The 11,672-nt window shown below is 42.2% G+C and overlaps 1 protein-coding gene across 3 annotated transcripts; it reads left to right on the forward strand.

Annotated features, from left to right (window-relative positions):
* Window positions 1-2: 2 nt before the first annotated feature.
* On the forward strand, window positions 3-11,563 carry TDG (thymine DNA glycosylase). Of its 3 annotated transcripts, none has more exons than XM_042792395.1 (10): window positions 3-49; window positions 3,130-3,278; window positions 5,794-6,023; window positions 6,525-6,594; window positions 7,975-8,110; window positions 8,190-8,272; window positions 8,359-8,453; window positions 9,920-10,091; window positions 10,391-10,519; window positions 10,632-11,563. In XM_042792395.1, exons 2-10 carry the CDS (start codon window positions 3,185-3,187, stop codon window positions 10,769-10,771), a joined length of 1,149 nt encoding a protein of 382 aa, XP_042648329.1. In that variant the 5' UTR covers window positions 3-49; window positions 3,130-3,184; the 3' UTR covers window positions 10,772-11,563. The 3 variants fall into 3 exon arrangements, with proteins under 3 accessions (XP_042648329.1, XP_042648327.1, XP_042648328.1); XM_042792393.1 differs by lacking the exon at window positions 3-49 and adding an exon at window positions 106-185; XM_042792394.1 differs by lacking the exon at window positions 3-49 and adding an exon at window positions 106-185 and having other exon boundaries at window positions 10,635-11,563.
* The last annotated feature ends 109 nt before the right edge of the window (window positions 11,564-11,672 follow it).

Raw genomic sequence — 11,672 nt, forward strand, 5'->3', positions numbered from 1 at the left:
GCTCTCCCATTGGCCGCTTCCGCTCACGTGACGCGGGGCTGCCCGGCAGGTCGGTCGGTCGGGACGCTGAGGCGCTGGGGGGGGGGGGGGAAGGGACAGCGGGGAGGGGCACAAGGCCGGCGACAAAAGCTCTGTCGGCGCTGGGAGGGTCTGCGCCCGGGCATGGAGGCCGAGGAGTTGGGCAGGTACCGGCGGGGGCTCAGGGCCGCCTTCGGGCCTCGCGTTAGGGAGCGCCGTCGTCCTTCTCCTTCCGCCACCCACACCCCCCCGCCGCGATACCGCGGCCGCGCTGTGGCGAACCCCCCCCCCGGGCACAAAGGAGGAGTGGGCGCGGCGAGACGGGCCGTGGGGCGGCCCTCTGTGCCAGTGGTGGGGGAGCGAGGTGGAGGTGGACGGAGGCGTCGGGCTTGTGGGGGGCGACGGCGTGTTTCTGGATCCGGAGTGGGCGCCGGGGGGAGGTGCCCGCGGTGGGATCGCTTCGTGGGGTTCGCTGGTGATACGGCGGGGAAGTGCGGGCCGTGATGTGGTGGGTAAAGTGGGACTGATGTGTGGGGTGGGGACTGGGGGGAAGGGGGGGGGGGCCAAGTTGGTGCGTGTTCGCGGGCGGGGTGAGCGCGGCCTGCGTGTGCCGGGGGCGGTGGGGTGGTGGGGCTATTGTAGGGCCGGCGAGGCAGCCCTGCGTGGGAGAGACCACGGGAGACCGCTGTGCGCTGGGGTGCGTGGAAGGGGCTGCGGGGGCTACCGCGCGTGGGGACGGGGCTCGCCGTGGGTTAAGAAACACACGCATACATCCCGTGGGGGCCTGGGTGTTTAGAGGCGGATTTGTTAATGGTTTAATATTTGGTTTTGTTCCAGTGGGCGTACTTTTTTCTCTTTTATTTTTATCATGAACTGAAGTGGAGGGGGGGCTAAATCACTACCTTTTCCTCATGGAACTGAAAGTATTTATTTCAGTGTTCTATAATGTATACACCAATAACAAAAAATTCTGTTTCTAAGCCCGTGCAAGAAAAATTACCTAAACTATTTGTATGAAGCTTAGAGGTAGGGACAAAAGCTCCTTCATCTCATTACCGTGTGGTTTGAGCACTTCTCCGTGATATGGTGTGAATTTTCCTCTGTTTAAAGGGAATTTTATTTCTTTTACAAAAAGGAGACTTTGTACATGCATAAAACAGGAAGGCTTGATACATTACAAGAAGACATCTGTTCTTGGGTTAGATGTTTTCACATCTCTTACTCATGATGTTCTGCTCGGTATAATTACGCATTTATTACATTATGAACTGGATTCTACATGTCTAAGTTGTGTTTCCCAATCTGAAGATCAGTTTTGTTTGGTTCAGTAACTGCACAAGTAATTTATACAAAATAGAACTCCTTCAGCAGGGGGTCTTGAGGTATTTACTGTACTCTGAAAAAATCCCATGACTTTGTTAGGCAACTTCCCCAGGAATCTGACAGACCTACGTTCAAATGTATTCTCCATGATTCAGGGCAAGTATTTAGTTCAGAATCAGTGGCCTGGTCACAAGACTATGGGCAGTTCGGGCATAAATCTAATTTACAGAGGGATTCTTAAATACCCTTTGCATAATAGAGGATGGTCCCTTTTGAGATATTTAGAATCATAGGAAAAGATCTTTAAGATCACTGAGTTGAATTGTAAACCCAACACTGCCAATTCCACCGCTAAACCACATCCCCAAGCACCACATCTACATGTCTTAAAATACCTCCAGGGATGGGGACTCAGCCACTTCCCTGGGCAGCCTGTGCCAATGCTTGACAACCTTTTAGGTGAAGAAGTTTTTCCTCATATCCAATCTAAATCTCCCCTGGCACAACTTGAGGCCATTTCCTCTTGTCCTATCACTTGTTACCTGGGAGAGGAGACCGACACACAACTTTGTTGTAGAGAGCGATAAGGTCTCCCCTGAGCTTTCTTTCCTCCAGGCTAATGAACCCCAGTTCCCTCAGCCGCTCCTCACAGGACTTGTGCTCTAGACCCTTCACCAGCTTCCTTGCCCTTCTCTGGTCACGCTCCAGCACCTCAATGTCTTTCTTGCAAAGAGGGGCCCAAAACTGAACACAGGATTCAAGGTGCAGCCTCACCAGTGCCCAGCACAGGGGGACGATCGCTTCCCTGCTCCTGCTGGCTGCACTGTTTCTGATACAAGCCAGGATGCTATTGGTCTTTTTGGCCAAATAGCCAATCTTTGCCTGATTTATAGATATGTAAAAATTATTTGGTGTTTTCATGAATAGCTTCGAGATGATAAAATTATTTCCTGAAAGTTTACTGTTCACAGAATCTTTTCCGTGTATTTGAGTGGCAGTAGAATCTATGGGCAAGAAGGCAGCTGTGTAGGTAGAAGAGAATGGCGGTATGAAGCAGAAGTTTGTGTTGGAGTGTGAGGGATGTATGTGACTAATAAATGTGTGGAGCAAAAGAGCTGTGTATAGAAAAATGTCTTTGTGCATGGAAAGAGGCTGAATGTGTGTGTGTGAACGCTTCCATGTAGAATAAGTGCAATATTCGTGTTGGGATTCAGTGTGCAGTAACTGGACAACATCTGCCACGTGATTCGTGAAAGCTGCTGAATAGCCTGCGTAGTAACTCATGCAGTGTGTATTCCTAGTGCTGTGCAGGCCAGAATGATTCACCCGTTCTGTATCATATCAGATAAAGTAACTGATGTAACATTAAGAAAATTTAAAACTTGGCAAACTTGAAGTCCAAAGAGTTTCAACTTGCTTGTGTTGTAAATTGTTGGTATGTTTGATAGACAGTTTGCCTTGGTAATGTGTGCTACGGAGTGTCCTTTCAGAAAAAAAGGGAAGAGCTCTAGGCTTCCCTAACAAAGTTCTGTTTCTTTCACATTATAGTAATCATGAGAGAGCTGTGCTGTTAATGTTGGGTTTAACATCAGCTGATACTAGCGAAGCAGTCAGACTGCTTAGTGGATTTGGATAATTTACTGCCTTGTTAATAGAGTCATTAGAGAATGTAAGTGCATTACACACCAACCTTGATAAAGATTGATGTTTACAGTCTATTTGGTACATACTAGATTTCTAAACTGTTGATAAATTATATCCTTTTTTTTTGTTTTCTCCCTTTCTAAGATACTACGCGTATCTTCAGCAAGCTCAAGCATTTTACACGTTTCCGTTCCATCAGATGATGACTGCAGCACCCAACGTGGAAATCATGGCTGAGCAGCCGACTCTAGAGGGCATTCCAGAGCCAAACATTGCTCAGGAGCCTCCGAAAGGTAGCTTGACTGGGCTGTGCTAAGTGAGCTAAAACATAAGTAATCGATTGGGGGGAAGAAAATTATTGGTCTTCAGCCGCTTCTTTGGACCTACTGGATTTCTTTGCTTGATGCTCTCTGAGGAAGGATTGATTAATTGTATTCTTTGAGTAATGTTTTTTTACCAGAAAGTTAAAAAAGATAAAAAAGTAAACCCAGGTGATAGTATTCACATTGTTCAATCTCACAAAATCATCTTGTTCTGGGAAAAGTACATTTTTGTTTCAATACATACGTGTATAATTCTTAGCTGATTTCATGGTTTTTAATACTATGTTGGGGAAGTTTTCTTTTTGAAGTGTGAGTTCAAAACTTTTTTTTTTTTTTTTTTTTTTATTTCTGCAAGAGAAGTACGGTATAATACTGTTTATCCAAAATATTTTTGTTTAAATGGTGGTTAGGTGTGTTGTAGTAATCACAGATAGTGATTTGCTTATATACGCTAAGAATTGTTTGGTTTTAGTGAGGCTTATTTAAACAAATACAAACGATGTTGCAAAGTGTCCTGTAGGTGACACGAGTTTTGTACCTCATGCACTTGTATGTTGCCTTTCTTTTCCCCTACTAGGATTTTGTACATTTAGGCTTTACAATAACCGTGCCAAGAAGAGATCATTTGTTCTGTTACTCCACTTGCTCTTTGCCACATAAAAAAAGCAGTGATCTCTGCCACGCTTAAACTCTGATTCTATAGCAAATATTCACACACTAAGTTTCGTCTTGTTTTTAATATTGACAGGTAGGTCAGAGCTCTTTGTACCAAGGTAACCTGTCAGCCAGTTCATGCAATGACATTGCCTGTTTAACTGCATCCTTTGTTAAGCTGTTTTTTTTGTTTGTTTTTTTTTTTTCTTTTTTAGTTGTAATTCATGGCCAGATGAAATCATAGGAGGAAAACCTTCAGTTTAAAATAGTTGCAACTGCTTCATTCATTCCCAGTATTATTCACTACAGTTAGGATGCATCTCAAGTGCGATGTAGTTAGGCTTCTTTTGCAGCTATATTTTTGGATGACATGACCACCAGCATGCTGTTTGCACTTCCAAGTATTTCTGGGCAACTGTAATCTTCCGTTATGAAGCTGTTCCCTAATACGTTTGCAAGAGTTGGAAACCGAGTAAGGCCTTCAAAGGCAGAGCTTGAGGACTTGTCAGATGTGTGTGACACTTACAGGAGCGTGTATGAAAGGCAAAGATTTGGAGTCCAGCTACCTGCTGTGATGAAAAAAGTGAAATTTCTAGGATTATCCTCTGAAAGGCTGCCCTGGCATTGTTCATCTTTCATGACAGTGTCTGGTTGGTAGGTATGTGATCAGCATGAGAGTTAGGAGAACATTATCCTGCTTAATTTGAAATACATCCCACTCAGAGCAGTCAGAGTATCTGACATTTTGTCATCACGTGCAAAACCTCCTAACTCTGTAGGAAAGAAAAGTTGCTTATGTGCCTCACCGAGTCTGCATCTTTCTAGTCTCTTCTTCATTGTAATTAGACCATAGCTTGCGTACTGTTACAGCTTTCATAAGCAGTTGTTCCAATGATGCGCTGGGAATTTCACATGACTTTTGTCCTCCTTTTTGTTTGCACTCAGCTTTCTTACAAGAACGGCCCAAAAAAAAGTTTGCAGACTTAGGTCAGTGCCCTGGTATCTACCATATTTATTTCTTATCTGAGGGAGATTTTAAGCTAGGAATTTTGAAAATAAGATGAAGTCTCAGTTTTAAAGTAATAGATTACTTTGGTGATTGCTGCTAAATATGTTTTCATGTTTTTTCAAGTTGTGTTCTGCAGCTTGATGTTATTAATGAACAAGAACAGAGAGCAATCTCTGGGTGGTCATGTCATGACCAGTACCTGTGCTACTTGAATCTCTAAGCTTGAATGGCCAGAAGATGAGAAGTTTCACATGATTGAACAGGGACTACTTCACGTTTGTCTTCTGTAAATAAAAATGAATGTTTGGTGTCACTCATTCAAATTGAGATCCTGAAGGTTTCATATGTTACCTTGCTAGATGATGCGCTGGACATGGTGTTTAGTTTCTTCAATATGTAATCTGTGACAATCAATTTTGATATTTAGAAGCTGAAGTGTGAATAGTAGACTAGAACTTGCTGTTGCATTCCTTGGAACCTAAGCTTTGATGTTCTGCCATATCCTCCAAAAGAAATGACACTGTTTCCAAAGGATTGTTGCATACAGCATGTAAACAACATAACATAGTCATGAGGTTATTCTTGGTTTGTATCCTAAATCAGCATAGTTGCCTGTGAGTAGTGTGTGTCTGTGGTACAGAGACACCCAGGCTAGCTCTGTGTTGAGCCTGCAAAACCAAGATTCATCTGATAATTGTTTAAATGAATGAATTTTTATCTGTCCGATTTCTTTTTGTGTCCATACATTTAGCTCAGCCTTTTTTGAATATCCACACTGCAACATTAGAAATGTACAAAAGGGCTATTTGCTGTGTGTTTCAGAAGTTAAAAAAGGAGGAAGGAAAAGAAAAGCCAAAGCAACTGAGCCAAAGCAACCCAAAAAGCCTGCTGCTAAAAAAGAAAAATCAGCCAAGTCAAAAGGCAAACAAGAAAAGATCACAGATACTTTTAAAGTCAAAAGAAAAGTGGACCGTTTTAATGGTGTATCTGAAGCTGAGCTTCTGACCAAGACTTTACCTGATATTTTGACCTTTGATCTGGACATTGTAATAGTAAGTAACTCACAAGATTAGGTAGAAAAGTGAATAGTCTGTACTCACTTGGTTACGATTTATGTTCCTTCTACTTACTTATCTGTATTGCTTATATGGCAAGATCTTGCAAGATAAAGTATATAAACTGTTTCCTGTGTGTAGAGCTGCTTTGCATTTTCTGTTAAAAATCATAATAACATAGTTGTAATTTCTGAGAAATGTAGGGCTTATGTATGATACATAGTCATGAGAGATCGTTACTTGACACTCTTTACTGGAAGCACTACACCAGTGGCTGTAAAACACTGTGAGCTGCTCTTTTGACATTGCACATCTAAATGAGACACTGCTATAAAATGGACAGATTTTTTTAAATAATGATGGAAGGTACCATTAACACAGTTTTGTTTACTGACAGTAACTTAAAGAGAATTGAATAAGCATTTTTACTGTAACTTGATTTAATTCCTGACTAGCAAGCCATGTTCCCATTGTTAAAGTGGACTGGTATCTTTGTAGATTGGCATAAACCCTGGCTTGATGGCAGCTTACAAAGGACATCATTACCCTGGACCTGGAAACCATTTTTGTACGTTTTTGTTTTCCTTTCTTCTTACAGAATTTGCAGAACTTTGTTAGAACTTGTGACATTTTAAACGAACTGGTTTGGATTTTTTGTTTGTTTGTTTTTTGGTTTTTTTTTGGATGCAGAGAGGGATTTTGATTTTAACCATCCAAGAGTAATTTAAATCCCATAACTACTTCTGTCAAATACCATACATAAAAAGGAATAAAAGAGGAATGAGCAGTGACTTTCAGTGCAGGTTTAGAATTGTCATCTAAACAAGTGTTACCAGATAACTTTGTGGCATATAAGTGTGCAACATAAGGAATAAACCCTAAATCTCTAGTACTTGATTTATCAAGGGTAAGTCAACAGGCATCAATTTGTGATATAAAATAAAACTACACACGTTTTCCCCAAAATGCGTTTCATCAAGCCTTCTTCTGTTTGCATTTATTCATCTCTTAGAAAGCTTGTTTAGAACTGATGAAAAAGCAAAAAACCTTGCCCTTTCCCAGCAGGCATACACATCTAGCATACCCGATTCTCCAGAGAGCTGTTTTTCCCTAGGTATTTTTCCATCTTAAGTAACATTTTCTGCAGCATGTTCTCATAAGGAAAGGTCACACCTGGGCTCTGTTGAAACGCTCAGTTTTGCATACAGAGAGCCGTTCTAGCTGCGGCAGTGGGGAGCTCCCTGTGGGCAGCCCGGTGATACTCTGGCCAAAATGCTTCTGGTGTCCAGCAGACTTGTAAATAGCACTTGAGTATTTCTTGAGTGTTCTGCAGATTAGCCAGACTAGCAACCTACTTGGCCGAGAAGCAGGCCAGGTCCGCCCGCTCTGACAAATCCGTGTGTTTGTAACCTTCCCAAATCATTAGGAGCTAGCTGTGTTAATTGGTGCTTAAAAGATTGGCAGTGCCCGTCACCCAAACTATATTTTTATCTGCTAAATATGAATGTAAGATGTCAACGTCTTCAGTCAGAGAGGCCCAGTGCGAGGAGAAGCGATGGCGAGGTTGTAAAAGAGAGCTGATGTATTTGCCACGTTATTTGCCACAAAAATCCATATTGATCACGTTCACTCCACGCTTAAGTGAATCACAAAGCCTAAAGCTCTGTACTGATCTTTTGTAATAAAAGACTGGTTTCCATACACAGGATCATGGTGAGGAATTCCTGTTGTTCGTTAGGGATTTTCTATCTGCTTGCAGTAGATGAATTAATTTTGGCTATTTTAAACTTTTCTGGATAGGGCAATAGTCTTCCCATATTAACTGACATTGTTAACATAGATTCTTCCTTTAGTGTTCCAGTACTCTTGATGGTCGAGGGGGTTTTTTGGTTTTGTTTTTTTTTTTTTTCCTTAGAAAAAGGCAAATGCCTGTCTTCCTACTTCACAGGGAAGTGTCTGTTCATGTCTGGTCTAAGTAATGAACAGCTGAACCATATGGATGACCACACCTTGCCACATAAATACGGGATCGGGTTTACAAACATGGTTGAAAGGACAACACCTGGAAGCAAAGACCTCTCCAGGTAGGATAACAAGGGTGAATATCATGCTTGTTAATGAATTAACAGTTGTGATTATAATTTTGAGTACTTTCTCTTTCAGCAAAGAATTTCGGGAAGGAGGGCGAATTCTGATGCAGAAGTTACAAAAGTACAAACCTCGTATAGCAGCTTTCAATGGAAAATGTAAGAACTGTGACTTCTAAATGCATTTATTCTGTCAGTAGCGGTAATTATTTTTGTTCACTTACCCTATCTTCTTTTCATTTTAGGTATTTATGAAATTTTTAGTAAAGAAGTTTTTGGAATAAAAGTGAAGAACTTGGAATTTGGACTGCAGCCACACAAGGTGCCAGATACAGAAACTGTAAGTGTTGGTGCTGTGAAACAAAACCAGGGCACTCCGTTTTGGCTGTTTCAGAAGTAACAAAGTCACAGGACTTGCACGCACTTACGATAACATCAAAGTTTGCCCAAAGTAGAAGAGATGTGAAAGGCTTTTACTTAAATAGAGGAAGGGGAATAGTGCAATTTTCACACATATCTTTAATGCAGCTTCTTCAGACTTTATGTGGGAAATGGTGTATTATGGTTAGTGGGTTGGTACGTTATCTGAGGACTATCTGAAATGTGGATGAGACATCCACGCTTCTATGATAACTGTCATCTACTTTCATCTGATTCTCTGTGCACAGTTCCCTGTATGTTTGTATTACTGGATTTTGATACCAAACATGACCACGGTGCTGGTAGTGCCACAGTGGGGGAGAAAGAATAGTAAGTCCATGGTTGTGCTGTGACATGCTACCGCTACAGCGTTACTGGATCTGGGCACGCCCAGGCGCTTCCATCAGACTCATTAAGTCTTCTTAACTTGATTTGCAGTTTGAAATCTACTTGGACGCTTCAGATAAACCAAACAGTTTGTTGCAGACTGTGTTAGTCATAAATACCTAGTGCTGGAAGATACCTCAAGAGACCAGCTATGCATCATCACAAATAGGTCTGCTTAACCTGTCCTTATAAACAGGTTAAGGCAAAGGCAGTTACACTACCTGCCAAGACTCCATTAGTCAGTTCAAAAGTTTGGGTCATTTTTATTTCTGTCCCAAATTACTAGTGCTGCAAGTTTAAGCTGTCCTCTGAAGGTGAAGCCTTGCCATCAGAGCCTGAAGAACCGGTGTTGATAAAGTGCTTGCTTCTTAAGTAGCTCTTAAAGACTTCCCTAGTAGATGTATTTGTAAGAAAGATAGTCCTCTTTACTAGTGCTCGTTCATAAATACTGCAGGGTAACAAAAGTATCGGGTCCAGTTCCTTTTCCCTGAACCAACTTTATATCTTCAGAGCCATTGGCAGAGACAGGGATGCTTAAGGTGGTCTCAGCCACACCAGCTCCAGCGTTCCGAAGCGTGGCAAGCGCGTGCTGCAGGTGCCCTGGCCGGGAAGCCAGGCTCGTTAACCGGCGGGTTTGGGCTGTTCGCACGCTGTCGCGTACTCCTCGGCACTCTCGCTGGCTCTGGGAGGGAGCTCTGGAGTGTGCTGCTCTCTCTGGCCTGCACTCGTAAATTGTTCTTGTGGCACGCACTGGTAGTGCTTCCCCTGCAGCAGGGAAACACCTGATGGAAATTGTCCTCGATTCAGCGGCTGTTAATCGGCTCCTCTCTGCAGGGCAAGATAGCCAGCTGACTGAGAAAAACGAGGGACTCCTTTTATCCTCTTCCACAACCACCTGTGGCATTAGTTCATTTGTAAAAAGGGTTAAAACAGTGAGCTTAGCTGTTATTTCGTAGCTCAGGGACCAGTAATGCTGTATTTCTTGCTCTTTGTCTCAAGCTCTGCTATGTTATGCCATCATCCAGTGCAAGATGTGCTCAGTTTCCTCGTGCACAAGATAAAGTTCATTATTACATAAAGCTGAAAGACTTAAGGGATCAACTGAAAGGCATCACACCAAACACAGAGGTGCAGGAGGTGCAGTACACATTTGACTTGCAACTTGCACAAGGTATAGTGGTTATTTTGTTAATCCTTTATTAAAATGTAGTGTAGCGTACAACACAACTAGCAGTTACCCAGGTAAAAAGAAATAAAGAATTTAAGGCGGAGGGGAATGTGCCACCTTCTCTAAATCATGTGGTGTAGAATTACAGATGATATTCTCTGAGATAATTAAGACACTAATACAACGGGGAGCAGGATTATTTTGTAGAATAGGTGGCCGTTTTTTCATACTTTTTCTGCAAAATGCGCTGTTTGGTCATTTTTGTTCGGAATATTAATACTTGAGGTCTCCTGTTTCGGCAGAGGATGCTAAAAAGATGGCTGTCAAAGAAGAAAAATACGATCCGGGTTATGAAGCGGCGTATGGAGGAGCTTACTGTGATCGCGCACCGTATGAGAGTGAACAGTGCAGTTTCTCTTCAAACGGAACTGGTAAAGTGCGGTGCCTGGGGCATTTGGTCTGTAAAGCATTACGTATGAGTAAATCCTTAGCAGTGTCAGCTGCAGTATAAAACCTGTATTTTATTATTTTTGTTTGTTTTAGCAGCAAACAATCCACAGTACTGTGAGGGGTCGTCCTTCAGTGAAGTTCCTAATGGACACTGGATGACCCAGCCCTTTGCAGACCAGATTCCAGAGTTCAGTGCTGGTGTGACACGGGAAGAAGAGGGAAGCAGTGCGTAAAGGCTGTTTCTTCTCAGCTGTGCACACGTGCTGCAGTTTTAATGCAGTGACCAAGATCGGTACCTCGGTTCTCCAACTGAAGCATTTTCATAGTATTTTATCTCCCCTAGTTATTTTATTCTAGTCCGAAGTAATTGTGTGGTAGGCTCCAATCAATGAACTAGATAATTTTAAGGAACTGTCCAAACTTTTTAAAAGAAAAGTTAGCCCTTTTTTGTATATGAGTTTTATATTTAATGTATACCATTTCTTGCAGTTTTTGACAAATTGCTTTCTCATTTGTGAAGATTTCTTTGGGGCGTTAATTTTATTCCGTAAATTGTAATGTAGTAGTAACAGCAGCAGTATACTTTTTACTGATGCATCAGTATTTGGGTATCTCCTAATCCTTTTGTATCCGGAGGGGAAAACGGGAAGTGTACCCGTATCTTAAATGAAGTGGTGTTTTTAATCATGCACAGTTAAACAAATTGTGCTTTTTAAGCCTGCCTTTTACCTTCTTTAAAAAGTGCAGAAAGTTGCATTCTGCAGCTGTGAGTACTGAGTATTTTCTGGGTGGGAATAGAGAGCCCCGTTTATTGAGTGATTTGACTGTCTTCAGGATTAAGGGAGTGGAGACATCATCTCAAGTCACAACATTGGGAAGGAAGATTTGTGTTGCACAGGACAGGGCCTAAATATTCTGGCTGAGCTGTCTTAGGGTAAGGCGTGCCTACCACTCCATCTCTTTCCCCCTTAAATTCTAATGTAAGGAACTGGAATTTTCCTTTGGGAAAAAAAACAAAAACAAAACCAAAAAAAAACAGTGGTGGTTCTTGAATTCTGTGGCATTTAAACACTCAGTCATTTCTGTGTGATTCGCCTCTTCACCTGACCTTTAGCAGGAGACAATCTCTTTGAA

Source organism: Tyto alba, unplaced genomic scaffold (assembly GCF_018691265.1).
Source record: "Tyto alba isolate M040663 unplaced genomic scaffold, T.alba_DEE_v4.0 Super-Scaffold_2, whole genome shotgun sequence".
In the NCBI taxonomy this organism is placed as follows: Eukaryota; Metazoa; Chordata; class Aves; order Strigiformes; family Tytonidae; genus Tyto; species Tyto alba.